The sequence below is a fragment of the Copadichromis virginalis genome, linkage group LG14 (genome assembly GCF_057382275.1).
Source record: "Copadichromis virginalis isolate Kocher_CV1m ecotype Utaka linkage group LG14, C_Virginalis_male_GT1.1, whole genome shotgun sequence".
Classification (NCBI taxonomy): Eukaryota; Metazoa; Chordata; class Actinopteri; order Cichliformes; family Cichlidae; genus Copadichromis; species Copadichromis virginalis.
The window spans coordinates 39,999,779-40,015,650 of record NC_140631.1 but is presented as its reverse complement, the minus strand read 5'-3'; the positions used below and the strand labels follow the sequence as shown (position 1 = coordinate 40,015,650).

Below are 15,872 nucleotides of genomic sequence, written 5' to 3'. Positions count from 1 at the left end.
TTTATACCCTTTGATTTTCAGGTTGACAATTGAAAAAGCAACATCCCTCTCCTCTTGTGCGCTGTCTGTCTTTCTTCTGTGTGTATATTCACTCTACTTCAATTTTCTACCTCAGTTTTTGCTTTTCGTATTATTGGAAACCATGAACATTGTGTTAGACTTCTACTTCTCATTCTCTTCGGCAAATCGGGAACAGAAATCATTACACCCAGAAAAGCTGCGATCCGTATCAATGATGTGTTTCTGAGAACCAACAAGTGTTGATTAGACAGCAAAGATCTGCAATGTCATCGCTGTGCTTATTTCAGTGTTGAGCTTTCCAAAAGCAGGAAACATATAGAGCTGACACACCTGACCAGGGGGTATCGTTAAGAGTATATGAAACAACCAGTGTGTTCATGAGGAACAGAGCAAAGGAGAGCATGGGGAGGAAGGACAGACTATGGGAGAGAGAAGACGAAATTTAATGACATACATCAGTGATATATGAGTGAAAAGAGGTGAGAGGAGATGAAACGCTCAGTGCATCATAGGATCCTCCAGCAGCCTGAGCCTACAGCAGCATTGCTGACCTACTTTAGGGTCACCTGATCCAGTGCTAACTATAAGCTTTATCAGGAAATGGTCATGTTAAATCTCCTTTGAAAACTAAAGAGGGCGTGTGTGTGTCCTGAATCCAAACTCAGAGCTGGAGAGGGAGGGGGCTCAGATAGCTGAAATCTCTGCCTCACATCCTACTTTCAGAAACTCCAGAAACACAAGTAAGCCAGCAATCTCAGAGTGAAGTGCTCGATTGGGATAATATGGTACTATGAGGTCTTTAAGATATAATGGGGCCTTATTATTCAAGACTTTGTGTGCAAGGAGAAGGATTTTAAATTAAATTCTGGATTTAACAAAGAGCCACCAAAGAGAAGCTGATATGGGGGGAATGTGATCGCTTTCTTTTTTTGGAACAACAAGATAATAATAAATTACAACAGTCCACCACATATAGCAGAGTAGCATCAGCACTTAAAATGTCACAAAATTAATAAACAGTGTGCTCATATATTGTTAGTTCAGGGTGTTGTTGTACTAAGAATGGACTGCTACTGCCTGACGGCCTTTAGTAATCCACAGTAGCAGTTTAGTGCTTAATTTATAGGTTTGTGTCTACAGATGAGATGTTTTTTGTTTTTTTATCATAGATAAATGATTATCTGTGGTCTAGCTCTTTCCTTTGAAACATCAATCTGTCCATGTATCTTCTGACTCTGGCTCTGAGTCACAAGGACTTCAGTCTAAGCAGAGATGCCCAGACTTCCCACTCAGCTCGTCACACTCAGATACTGAGATACGTCTAAACCAAAAGACATCCAGTCTGTCCCGAGTCTGCCCCAAAATTTCTTTCAGGTTTAACATGCCTGAAACAACTCACCAATAAAGTATCCAGGAGGCAAAATGTCCAGATATCTGAACCACCTCAGCTGTATTTTTTGATGTGAAAGACTCACACCTCTGAATGATGTCTACTCGCTGATGCCGAGTGCAGACGCCTTTCTGAGGAAGCAAAAGTTTCTCGTGTGGCCCAGATCATCTGGATTTCTGGATTCTTCAGAGTAGAACTGCAATAAAGAACCAGCTCTACCTTAACTCTCAGCTCTCTCCACCATTACAGCCAAATACAGCATTCATTGGAGATGCTGAACCAATCGCCGGCTTTAAAATGCATTTCAAAAAGGTTATCCAGCCTTGTATCATCTAAATAAGATTCATCTCTAGAATTAAACTCATAGAATCAAACCTGGAAAAGGTCATTCATGCATTCATTTTCTCAAGGCATGACTACTGAGGTTCATTTTTACCTCAAATTAGTTCATAAGGCAGCAGCTCAGCTCCTTATTTGATTTCGCGTCACATCAACTCTGATCATTGGCTCCGTGGATGTTTTTAGAGTTCATTTTAAAGTTCTGCTTCTCACCTCTCGTGGCTTTGTGGCTGTTATTTTACTTTGTGTGCATTCCTCTCTTTGCTTTTCTGTTAAACTACTTTGTACACTCTGTTTTTGAAGGTCCTACATTAATTAAGTTTATTATAATAAATAATCAGTTTGGCATCGATTACATTGGAAAAAAAGATATTAACAAAGTTTTGACAGGAAAATGTTCCAATCTCTTTTCTTTTTGGTTTTTACCCTGAGGGTTTTTAAAACGCTCTGGACTGTGCAGGCTTTTCTTTCAGGAGAGCTGCACTAAAGATAATAAAAGTTCATGACTTTATGCTTACCAAAGTTCAGGCTCAACTTCCACCGGAGCGCAAATGTAACATGAGGGTGGTGAGGCTGCCAGTGTGAGGAAGGTTGAGTCGTTTTCCACTCATTTACAGTGAACATATTTTTGTAATATACAATAAGTTTTATTGGGAAACTTCTGCATGTGGAAGAAAAACCTTGAATATTTTGTGGTAATGAACGGATTTGCATCAGAGCTCAGTTCATAGTTTCAGCCTGGTTATCCGTCGTAGTGAAAAGTGAAAGGAATGTTTTGATGCCTTTGGTGTTTAAACTGACCTCAGCGGTGTTTACTGTGCTGTCTTTTCTGTGTATATTCAAATTAGCGTGATAATCCTGAGTTTCTTGCTTCATCTTTCGAGCTATTAACTGACACCAGGCCCTGACTTTTGAAGGTAACTCACAACGGGTAAACATTTCAAAGGAAAAGTCTAAAATTGCTACAAGAAATATTGTGATCTTTTCTCTCTTTACACCAAAGGCAGGGCAAAACCAATCAAATTGTCTTTCTGTCTTTCAGGATGATCCCAGCTAACCACAAGTACTTCCAGCTGAGTGATCTGGCATCATCGCGGGATTACGAGCTGTGCGTTTTGGCTGTGTACGATGATGGCATCACCACGCTGACAGGCACTAAGCTGGTGGGCTGTGTGTCCTTCACAACGGAGTCAGAATACGGACGCTGCCACTCTATACGAGACCAGGTTAGTGTGCTGAGGTGTAGCAGGTGTCTGAACCGCTGTTACTCCAGTTGATAACTGATCAGACTTCTGCTGAATCATATATAGTTGATGAGCTGTCTGCTTCAGAGCACTGTCTCACTAGTCAGTGATAAATGACGAACATGCATGTTGTAAATGATTGAGAAATTCAGTGAGGACCACTGTAGTTTGTTGTTTTTATCTGGAGCTCATTTCAAGTTTGCCTGCAACATGTGATCCAAAACTTGTCATCTCAAGGAATTCTGTATTGGAGAACATTAGTATTTGTTTTATGGATCTGTTTTTGGAAAGCAGCAGATTGCCAATACAGAGAAATGAAGACACCAATAACAACAGAACATGGAACTGGATACATCAGACCATGTGAAAGGAGCAACAGGGGTCAGGATGGGTTACAGTGTAGCTTGTAGATGTGTCACAATCATGGGCAACTAAAGGAACATGTTGTAGATGATATCAGATCTTTTTCTTCATAAAGGATCGCTGTTTCCAGCTGATAAATTAGGAATTTGACGATGTAAAAAGACAACAAAAGACCTGTGACATGGTTCAAAATCAGCAGCAAGCTTACTTTTAATTAAAAAAAATAAAAATAAAAATGGCCACCGATGTTTCCGAGGAAGATGTCATTTTTTCGTCACCCTCTAGAATTAGTGAAAATAAGAGTCGAGGATTTTTCCTTCTGTTAGTCCTACATGTGATCGTTGTAAACTTGGAGAAGGCTCTCTTACTCATTTATTTTGGACATGTCCCAAACTCTACAATTACTGGCTCGCAGTGTGTGAATGGATATCTTTAAATGTTTAAATGTTTCTCCGATATGTACAATTGCATATTAGAGCCGGACCCAATAACTGCATTGTTTGGATCTTCCTCTTCCCTCCTGCGCCTCAGTCTTGCTGCACAAACTACAGTTTTATTCGTAATGGTCGTTGCTAAGAAAATGATTATGACCCTCTGGAAATCTGACACTGTGCCTCAGATCAAAATGTGGTTAGCAGAACTGACTGCTTTGTCGCAGAGAGATACATTAGAGGACCAACTTAGTGAGTTCTTTGATGTGTGGCAACCTGTTTTAGATCATTTATCAAAGCATAAAGTTCTCTCTGATTGGTCGCAAAAAACTTAGTCTGCCACCCAAGCGTTCTACTTGTGTTTATTGTTGGTGTTGAAGTAATATTTTTGTTGTTGCAGTGTAATCTTTTGCCTTGTTTGTGTGTTCTTGCCCTTGTTGTTGCTTTGTCTGTTCTTTTTTCCCCGTTATATATCAGAAAATCTTAATAAACATATTTCTTTAAAAAGAAAACAAGAGTAATCAGTTCAGTTTCTTCCCATTCTGTCCTTTTTAGTTGGCTTTAAAAGGACGGGGACTATTGATAGTTCTCAGAAAAATCCAACATACGCCTTTGAAAAATGTTTTTGTTATGTCCTTGGTTTGGTTTGAATGTTAGGTAATAAATCTTAATACCGAATAAATGAATAGATGATGAGATCATTGCAGAGGACAGAAAAATACAATAAAAGACATACAGATCTCTTTAATTACTGAACTGTATTTGATTTTTGTTTAATTTATTACATTTAATTGAGTTATTTTTTTATTTTGCTGTTTTCTTTTTCTAATAAATTTTTTGTTTTTTCATATCGTCCTTCACCTTATTTTTCTTCATGTTAATGTTAACAGAGTTTTGCTTTGATTGCAGTACATCAGAAAAGAACCGATAAATGTGTCATTTTAACTGGAGGAAGTTGCTTAGCTTGTTGCTTCTCCTGCTTTTTGACACCTCAGCTTTTTGTTCTTTATTTCTTTTTGCTTCTTTTGTGATTTCACCTTTAATGTGGTTCATCTCAGTAAAACTACTCAGAAATCATGGATCACCCTCTTGCACTTAGATATTTTAAGAGTGCTCATGATTGTTGTACTCTTCCTCTAGTTCCTGGGTGGTACCATGATCATCATCATTGGGGGGATCATCGTGGCCTCTGTCCTCGTCTTCATCTTCATTCTCCTGATGAAGTACAAGCTGCACAGTAACCACTACAAGCAGAAAGCCGTCGCACGCCACGCCAACGTCTGTTCCCAGACCAACGGAGGAGGAGGTGGAGCCAACATCCTTGCTCTGCCTCCATCGTCCTCCTCTGCAGGGCAAGGTAAGATGCTGAGAAAAGCGAGGTGACGCCGCATTTAGTCATTCAATAATTTGACTCCATCTTTTTTCCAGGTGGAGGCATTAATAGAAACTCCCAACCGTCATCGTCGACAGATGGGATGGGAGGAGCTTCTCTTCGAGGGACGACTGTAGTGGACTTAAATCCCGCCCATGACGATGACATTTCCCAATAACACACAAGAAACAGTCCAACCCACAGCCCACCAATCTCTAAGCCCAAACCAATACTCCACCTCCCTCCCCCTCTTTTTTAATTTGTTGCTGGTGCCTGGAGCCAAGCTCCACTTTAAGCCGAGGAGCAGCTCCTGTCATTGGTGAGTATTTGAATTAGTCACATACAAAAGAGCATTAGACAAGTCAACCTGTGAAAGTTCATTTCTGCTCATTAAACATAGATTTGGTTTCTTACACACTGCTCATATTCAGATAATAAGTTAGCATGACTTGGTTCTGTTTAACTGAATCAGGCAAATAGAACCAAATCACTTGTTGTTACTCCAGCCAATAATAACTCCCATTTAGGCAGTTTCTGTACTTTGTGGGGAATTGTATTTGTGAGTTTAATAAGCAGTCTTGCATCGCACTTACCTCAGATTGTTTTCCTTTTAACTGTAATTAAATTGTAACTTATTAGGCTTCGGTCTCCTCTGTTCTTCCTCTGTCCTCTGTCAGAGACTCAGCTCATTTCACCATCTGATGTCACAAACAGTCTGAACCAGTTAGACTGAAACTCATCTTTAGACTGTTGCTTAACCTTAATCATGCTAGTGTTATCTGAGGATCCTGAGAATCATCAGTGCTAACATTAACTTCACTGGCACTCGGCCTTTCAGCATCTATTTCAGCATGTTTTTTCCCTTCCAGCTCTTTTCCTTCTTGATTAGCCAATTTAAGGTCATAGGCGGGTGGAGCCAATCATAGCTTCCATATAGGGTAAGAGGTGAGGTGCACCCCAGACAGGTCAGAGTGCAGACAACCATTCACAGTCACACCCTACAGCCAGTCTAGACTAACCAATCACCCAACAACCCAATACTGAACAAACAGGAAGCGCAGCAGGAACACACAGACTCTGCCAGCTGGTGATTCAAACCCAGGACCTTCTTTCAGTGAGGTCACAGTGCTAACCACTGTACCTTTTTACATCTTTGGCTGTGTGGTCACCTGTGGTCACAACTGGTCCAGTTCACCTGCCTTTGTTAGCCGCTCTGCTGCAAAGTATTTCTCTGGTGCAAACTCTATATCTGACAGCAGGACAGCTGGTGGGACAGGTGCATGCACGCTTATAGCAAGGAGCTCAACGCATGGTTTTTGCTGTCCCTGTAAGAAAAGAATTCAGTTAAATATGGTGCTGCCAGGGAGATGAGGGAAGAGAGAGTTTCATTTGAAGTTTGTTTGAAATTGAAATGTACGGCAGGCGGGCGCTGGGAGAGAAAGTGATGGAGAGGACAGGCTGTAAGTTGCTTTAATAAACCTTGCGGACAAGGTTCATTTAGCTTGCATGACTGAACACCGAGCTCTTCCTATAAAAAATGCACTTTAATGAGCAGTCACTCATATGGATGAAATACGCACAAGAGCGCCGGCTCAGTGGGGTGCTGCAGTCGGATGATGGTGCTGCAGACCTGCACAAAGTTTCAGCACTTCAACTGATTTCATATGATATCAGTGTTGTCACTTTTTTTTATATTTTCTTGAGTGTTATAACAATAACACTGTGAACTGATAACATGCACCTACTGCTATCAGTCTGCTTATTAGAGCGTGAGCATCTCACTGATGCATTGCTACACTGGCTCATTCATAAGGCTTAATAAAATAAAAAGACGTGACCGGGTGATGCACATCACTAGATTAGTCCATTTAAAATGTCTTTTATTTCTTTTTTATTTCTTTTTTGTGATTCTTTTCTGTCTTTGGGAGAAACATTTGCAAAATCTTGTCAGAGCCATAGCTGAACTGTTTTTAGTTTTGAATGTGCAAAAAACTGAAGATGAGCAGAAATTTTGCTCAGACACATACAAGCTAAAGTCCAGGGTTGATGAATTCATCAAAATGACATTAAATAATTTGAGTTTTTAATACGCAAAATTTTTACGTACTTTAAGCCCCGAGTAAATAATTGGGGATTATTTTTCTCCAGAATGAGCTAATCTCTTCAATTCAGAGTTAATTAGTAATGACTCCTTAGGAAGGAGAATGTGATCTCATACTACAGGAGAGGAGGTAGCTGAGGTAGCGGAGGAGAGCGCAGCTGCTGATGCCTGAAGTATTTTTACGTTTTTATGTCATTATTTTTAATGACCTTCTGCGTGTTCTTAGATGAGCGACAGGTTGTGACATGACTCATGCAATCACTTCAGCTTCACTTCTCAGAACATCTGTGTGACCCATACAATCACAGTGTACCTTATTTTACCTGTACAGGTACAGCCACTTGTAACTAAGTCAATAATTTCCAAGGTTGACTGTCGACAGTGGGCGGGTATTTGTACCCTGAAACTCATAGAGGCCAGCTGTGTACCTCTGGTGGCAATTATGTACGTTAATGCAACAGTAACCTTTAGCACTTCTGATCTGACCACCTAGAGCTTCACCTACAGCCGGCTCAGCAAGCAGTTCACTAAACATTCATGCCTCTGGACTGTGGGAGGGAACTGAAGCAGTCAGGGGGAGAAAGCCACCAAGCACAGGGACAACAAATCCTCCACAAAGGCTTCTTTGTGTGAGGCAGCAGTGCTAAACTCTGCACCATCATGCTGCCTATGTATTCAGCAGACTTAGAAATGTGTATTAAGCTAACACAGAAAAATGTGTGTATTTTTTAACATAAGTTCTTAGCAGTTATTTCTTTTATTAGTTCATTTAGGAAGACTTTAAACAAAAGGTACCTTTAAATACATTCTCACTCACTACTAACATCCTTCATTATTTTGCACAGAGGTGATCCTGTAACCTCAGCTGATTTCTTCTTTTTGAGAAGCATTCTGACTGAAGCTATTTTTGTCTTTTATTTGACAGTGAAAAGAAACTATTTGAAGCTTTATTACTCGCTGTCTCTGCACCTCGGACTAACACATGGTCTCTTTCAGTTCCTGTTGCCTGTCCTTCCCAATGCAAACAGTTTTGTCTCCTCCTCCGTGTCCCTCCTCTCTCTGCTCCATCGTTATTTGTCTGATTTTAATGAGTTGTTTTGTTTTGATGCTTCCTATCTCTTTTCTGCTCCTTTCATTTCTGAGATCAAGGTCGTTCTGTTTGCGCGCTATCCTTCACTATAGCTTTTCTCTTTATCTTGTGATATTTCTGCTACCAATTTCACTCCCAAATTGAGATGTATGCCCTATCTCGACGTATCCTTCAAAGCGCTCAGGGATTCTCTCCTCTTCACACAATTTATTAGCTATTTCTTTTCTTTTCATCTCTGTATGAATTGAAAGATTGGTCGTGTGTAGTTCAAGGGATGGAGCGTGACACTAACACTCAGGTGTGGGCATCTTCATTCGCTGTTAAACCAAAAAGGCAGAAGAAGGCATCGGTGCCTGTGGTTCACGTGCCCACTGTGGTCTGAGACCTTTATATTTCTGTCTCTCTCTGATAATATTTCATAATGAAAATTACAGGGGGAAAAAATGAGATTAGCTCTTTAACGTGTTGTCTCGTTTCCAATCTTGGGTTTCTTTGCTGCCATTGCCTTTAATATTAAATGTAACGTAGCATGCAGTGATTTCATGTGGGTTGGTTTTACTTCCTGTAGACCATTAAAGAGGTTCATACATGATTTCCTTTAGTGTTGGTTGCAATGGTCTGCTTGTTAAGTGATTACACATCGACCGTGTTTCTGGTCCCAAGTCCATTCTTGGAGGTTGGGGTTCTGCAGTATTTTCAAAGCACTGGCTGTATTGTAATGCTTCAGACATGGGTCACCTCACCGTCTTGCCAAGTCTAGGCTTCCTTGTGATTTCCTGAGTGAGTGTGGGAAAGTAGAATGGGTGACAGAGCCTTCAGCCGTTATGTCCCTCTCCCTATTTGTGCTCAGGAGACACACACTTCTGCTTTTAAGATTTGGCTGCAAACTTTCTCCCTTTTTTTTGGCTTGTTAGAAGTCTTCTTGTTCAGTAGAAAGAGCAGCAGTTCTGTTGTAACTGTGGAACGTGCAGTGTTTTAAATTTCAGGTAGTCTAAATTTCAGGTCATTGATACTAGTTTCCTCATCAGTAGTTCTCTTTCCTTTACGCTGCTTACATGGCTACACTTCAGTAGTGGTTAAATTTAGCAGATTCAGTATTACATCAGGATGAAACCATACAGAATGAGCATATATGGATAAAAGGAAACGCAGTGTAATATCCCAAATTATAAGCCAACTCCTCATCTTCCTCTGTGTTTAAACCTGACCAGTCAGAAGCTTTAATGGTTTAAATTTGCCTTCTGAAATTCATTTACAGCTGACTCACTCCAACAGACATACTATAATCAGACTTAAAGAAACTCTAGATTGGCAGCGTTAGTGCTACAGACCCATAATGCAACACTGCAAGGCTGAAGGGGCTTTCACACAGGATGTAACAATGGTGCTCCTGCCCTCTGAAACTCATTTGTTCCCATGCATTATGTGGTTCAAACATGGTTTGTCACTGTGGAGCGTAAGCACACGGCACACAGCTCAGGAACTCTGTCACAGCCAATAGAAATGAGGCATGCAGCCTGCAGGGAAGCACAAAGGAAGAAAAGCTGATGGTAAGTGTGGATAGACTCAGTCATAGGATACAAGTTTGCATTTGTAATGACAGCACAGTTTTGCATCCAGGTAGACATGTCAGGTCGCTGTGTGTAAACACACTTTAGATTTGTTGTGTGTTCTTTCCAGCAGCTGCAGATCAATGCAAAGCTTCTTAGGTATGATAATTATGAGAAGAGTTGGACTTTTTCTGAATATTTCAGCTCTGCGCCCGCTGAAGATTTTAAAATCGGTGAACATGGTGGCGAGCTCAGAACTCGCTGCATCCTTTGTGAAAACCCCATCACCCTTTACACCTGTGCACCTCTGATCAAAGACAAACAGATGCTTTTGGCTGAGATTTTATATGATCATTGTCCAGGAATCCTTGTGCTTATTTTTCCGCCTCCCCTCGTTTCTCTCTCACTTCTTCTAACCTCTATTTTTACACTTATGAGTTGTTCTTTCCTCCCTCTTTTATCTGGCAATCGTGACCTTTATTTGGGAACGCTTTGTCATCTCTTCCCCCTCTTCCTCTGAATATCCTCTCCTTTTGCTCTGTCCTCCCTTCCTGTTCTCCCTGTTATCTTTTCTCTCTTCATTCATCATATCCTCCCTGTAATAATATACCTCTCATCTAAAAACTCACATTCTGCACACACACTTGTCCGTACACACAATGAAACACTCGTTTTTTTCCTAATGGAAGCAATCTCAGCGTTCACCACTGACCCTTTGGCCATTTGTTGTAGGTCCAATATGCACCACATACATTCACACAACAGAAACCACACAGAGGTAATCTCAACACACCTGCTTCCTCTCCAAACCAAATGAACTGCTGGTCAGCCTGAGTCACTGCTCCCTGAAGGGCCATCAGTATCTTACCTGTTAAACATACACATGGCCAAACAAAGCTTTACAAACACACAGCGAATCTTTACATGAAAAGGTTTAGTTCAGATTTTGCATCACTCCCCAGCATAGTGTTTCCAGATGTTGCAGGTGATTCCCTTTCGCTCGTACAAACATCATCTGGATGGATTGGCTTAAATTTTGGGACTAACATCTGTCTGCCTCCTAAACAATCTTTAGAATAATAGTTAACCTGCTCTCACTGTGCCTGCTCATATTAGTATGCTAACTAATAATTAGGTTGCAAACGATCACTGAAATATATTTCTGACAGATAAAATCGGACCACCATTTTTTCCCCTAGCTCAAGTATAGAAAGCTTAATCAAACCTTCCTACTTCTTTCTCATCCAGAAAAGAAAAGTCTGTTTCTGTTATACAGAGCAAAACTTAAAGTGGTGAAGGAGATCCTGATACAAGACACATGCAAAGGTGGACCTGCAGGCAGCCAGGTTACTTTTTACAGCGAGCCGTGGGTTTGCACCGTTTCAGGCTTTTATTAACGTATCTGCACAGAGATCATTACACAATAAAAATGCCTTTTCAAGATGGTTGTGGTTTTCTGTGTTTATACTGTGGTGTGTGAGGCATTAGCGATGTATTGTTTGGGTCTTCTGGGTTCTTAAGGGCTGTTCAGGGCTTTTCTGTGCATACTAGTCTATGATAGAGGATCTATCAGACTGATATCTAGGGAGTTTGGAGGCTGGGAGGATGCCTTGTTTTCTACGAGCTTTTCCTGAGCAGGATTTGTAGTGTAATGTTGGGCGCTGGTTGCTTTGAGGAGGCTAGTGCTTAGTCAAGGTTTGGGTAAGTGATATCTGTCAAAATAAATCCACCTGAATCCCAGAACTGAAGATTACGTGGGATATCATACTGAGATCATAAATACTACGGACTTCTCTGGTGGGTTTTAATGTTGTGGCTGCTCAGGTGTACTTTGAGGTAAGATGCTATGTAAAACTTTGTAGATTAGCGTATAGCAGGGATAGAGAACCCTATTATACAAGCACCAGGATGGCTACATGCAGTGCCATCATTGGAGCATCGCTGCATGTAGCCAACAAGTAGCGACAAGGGGAGTAGATAAGTGCTAAGACAAAAATGTCCTTTCAGCAAAGTTGACCTTTCAGAGAAATGAAGCTTGCACTACACAAAAGTGGACATACACCAAGCTATAGAACTGCCCACGCTGAACAGAAATGCACACAGTAATTCAGGCCTGCTGGCTCTCCAATGCAATCCCACCATCCCATCTCATGATTACCATGATAGAGAGAGAGAGTGCAGAGAGGCAGGCAGACACCGGCAGATATCATCACAGGGTGTTCTGTAAAGCCACGAGGCACCAGGGCATCATTCAGTGTGCTTTTATTATCCGAGCCTGGCACTTAAGCAGCACGATGGCACAGTGACTAAACTTCAGCCGCAATGGAGCCTTCACTGAGGCCAGCAGACCCTGCAAAGAGTCTTAGTGACACCTAGTGGTCACGCCACACAGTGATTTCGATCGTCTGCTTTTATTTTTACCCTCATGTATCTAGGGAAAACAGAAGGATGCTGTCATTCACATTCATGCATTCACACTCACACTCGCACACACTCACACTGGGAGCTTCCCAGCTCAAACAGCTCCTGCTGCTGAGTGCTGCTGCAGGGGAAGACAAAGATTTCAGAGTGAATCCACAAAGACGGTCGTGATTCTGTGTCATTTATAAGTAAGTGCTCATCATGGGGAGTTCACAGGAACTGGATAAGCACCTCCATCCACCAAAAGCAGTAAGCAAATACCAGTTTACAGCATAAATAAAGCTCCTTAGACTAGTATACAATAGAAGTGGTAAATGGCCTGCATTCGTATAGCGCTTTACTTCCCTAAGGACCCCAAAGCGCTTTACACTACATTCAGTCATTCACCCATTCACACACACATTCACACAATAGAAATTACTCCAATTCTGCACACCTTATTGTGTTTTTCATTCATGATTCTGTAATTGCTATAAGCACCAAGACTACAAGGTAAACAGCTGCCTTAGCAGACAGAGCTGCCATGTTCAGGTCTCTCCGCTGACGCTCTGTGAGATATAAGCCTGGGGCCAGCCGAGGATGAGCAGAGACTTTCCCCAAAGCTGGGCCAGTGTTTTCTTTTCTGCTGTGTGCTAAACTCAGATAGGTGTTGATATCCTTTATTGACCTAGGCGAGATGTAAACCCATGCCTTCTTCAAGGACCCAATGAGAGGAGAATTAACTTTGAGTAAACCCTGCCTGCTCCACATGCAAGGGCCCTACTTTAAACCCAGGACCATTTTGCTAACCAGTTAGCTACTGTGCTGTACAGAGATTAAGTATCACACTCTGTTTTCTTCACTCTGTATTTTGCAAAATGATTCTTCCCTCCGACTCAAAAAACTGAAGGCTCTGCCTCCCATTCTACTTTTAAATACTCTAGTGGCCTGTTATGCTTGGTGATGGCATGCCAACTCTTGGTGAAGTCCTGGTGGTTCCAGACATCTTCTGTTTCATATGGCAATGGCTCTATTATATTCGAGCTTGCTTTTGTCTTGACATAATATGTACATTGCAGGACATTAGGAAGCTGTGAATGACAGGGAGGTGGCAAATGTAAGTGACAAAGAAGTTATGAAGAGTATTGCTGGCGTGGTCGGGTTCTATTTGGAAATGGTTTGTGAGTATGAAATTTATGTGAATTTATCACCAGAGCACGATACTAATGACATGTATGGACATCAGACGTTGGTATTTAAAATAATTATCAATACAATTCAATTCAGGTAGATTTATATATTACCAAATTACAACAACATTTACCTCGATGTGTGCAATACTTCAAGACAAAGACCCTTAAAGTATAAAGTATGAAACATCAAGTGAAGAAACACGTCAGTGGCATCAGTCACAGATCAGCTAGATGTGCTATACCTGTGCTATACCTGTGCTATACCTGTGCTATACCTGTGCTATACCTGTGCTATACCTGTGCTATACCTGTGCTATACACCAAGGTACTATTTGAAGCTTCAGGAATGTCAGCAGCATGTAATCTGTCATTCTACAGCAAAGCCGCACATGAAATGAGGTAGTTTAGAAAGCGGTCATTCTTTAAATGTGATGTTCTTTAAAATGATAGATATATTAGCTTCCTTAAAACCATAGAATAATAATAATAATAATAATGACAATTATGTATTTACCATAACTGTTAAAAGATAAGTTATTTCCCTTTTTGTTCCATTCCTTATATACAGAGCTGCTTAAACTGAATAAATTGTGTGAGAGCCCATTAAGAGAAAGCAGTGAAGTCCCAACTGAGGCTCTGCTGTTTCCTGATATCTATTTTTACAGGGAGGCCTTTGAAATATAATTTGCAGCATAACATTGCCAATGGCTGCATAAACCCTTTGACAAAAAAATAAAACAAACATTATTTGTTAATCTCCATCTGAAAAGACCTGCGTAAATGTGGCATGGAAGTAGAAAGCGACGCTGTCAACAGTGGGCTTATATATCGTGAAGGAGACAGCAGTCCAAAGATAGAGAGAGAGAGAGAGAGAGAGAGAGAGAGAGAGAGAGAGAGAGACAGAAGGGAGGATTATGGTCTTAGTATATTTAGTCCGTGAGACAGATGAGGAGGCAAAAAAGAGAAATAAAGCAAAACGACCAACCAAACAGAGAGAGAAGTGGAGATGAGTCACTGAGCCCCGAGACAGTTATTGACAAGAGAAGATGGAGGGATAAAGAGAGATGGAGAGAAAATAAGAGCTCAGTGATGTGGGAGAGGTGGTGGTGGTGAGGGGGGGGCAAACTTGTGTGAGCAAGAATGACTTTATTGATTATTCGATCTGGGAAACTAGTGTGATCACAGTCATCATTTTTCTGTTGGTTGTGAGTTATGGATGCAGGGATTGATGAATTTGTGGAAGCGATGATGATGCTTTCAATTGAGAGTCGATCTACTTTCCACTCTCCCATGAATGTTTTGTCAGGATGTCAAAATGCAAGTAGGATGGATGGGTCATTTAATCACCAAATATTTTTGGTCAGTAAACACCTCATTTGAATGTTATAAATCCAAGAAGTTTAAGAAAACTTTTTGTGTTAAATTTAATTCATAATAATCAAAAAACAAGCAACCCTCAAGTTAATTTCACAACTGTGGGACAGACTGCAGTGGGCTTATAAGGAGCAAGTCTCACAGTCTGTGGGTTTATGATGCAATCACACCTGCCTCCTCATCCACCCTGCTGGTGGTTATACTGAGGTAGGAATCAGGCTGTACAATACAAACTGCCCCACTCATTGACCGATCGAAGGTGTTGCAGCTAATTAAGATTAGCTCCATCCTTCCAGCTTCTTCCACTTATCCGGGGCCGGGTCGCATTGGCAGCAGCCTAAGCAGAGAAGCCCAGACCTCCCTCTCCTCGGCCCCTCCCCCAAGGTGAGAGATATAATCTATCCAGTGTGTCTGGGGTCTGCCCGGGTGCCTCCTCCCGGTGGGACTTGCCCGAACCACCTCAGCTGGCTCCTTTCGATGTGGAGGAGCAGCGGTTCTACTGTGAGCCCCTCCCGGATGGCCGAACTTCTCACCCTATCTCTAAGGGAGAGGCCAGCCACCCTTTGGATGAAGCTCATTTCCGCCGCTTGTATCCGTGATCTCGTTCTTTCATTCACGACCCACGGGTCATGACCAAAGGTGAGGGTAGGGATGTAGATCGACCGGTAAATTGAGAGCTTCACTTTTACGCTCAGCTCTCTCTTCACCACAATGGACCGGTGAAGAGAGACGGATTGGTGCTGCGGCCGCCGCACCAATCCGTCTCTCTCCCGCTCCCTTCTCCCATCACTCGCGAACAAAGAGCAGGCCATTCCCACTGCTTCGCACTCGGCTGCAAAACCCCATAAAACCATAAAGCCCCAATATCTCTTATTTGTTTTTTTTCTGCTGATCAGCTAAACAGGCTTAAACTGGATAATATGGAAAATTGTGAGCTTCAGAGGTGCCTGTAGGTGGATTAGGTTTCTTTTAGACGTGACCTGACAGTTGCTTCCCCGTGTGTC

The 15,872-nt window shown here is 41.6% G+C and overlaps 1 protein-coding gene across 4 annotated transcripts in view; it reads left to right on the top strand.

Moving 5' to 3' along the window:
- LOC146694664 (leucine-rich repeat and fibronectin type III domain-containing protein 1-like protein) overlaps positions 1-15,872 on the top strand; it is a 417,321-nt gene that overhangs the window by 395,297 nt on the left and 6,152 nt on the right. For all 4 annotated transcript variants that reach the window (XM_085430925.1, XM_085430926.1, XM_085430923.1 and 1 more), the window contains 3 exons: positions 2,793-2,976; positions 4,929-5,145; positions 5,217-5,479. In XM_085430925.1, coding sequence (XP_085287051.1) covers positions 2,793-2,976; positions 4,929-5,145; positions 5,217-5,338 — 523 coding nt within the window. In that variant the 3' untranslated portion in view covers positions 5,339-5,479. The remainder of the gene's footprint in view (positions 1-2,792; positions 2,977-4,928; positions 5,146-5,216; positions 5,480-15,872) is intronic.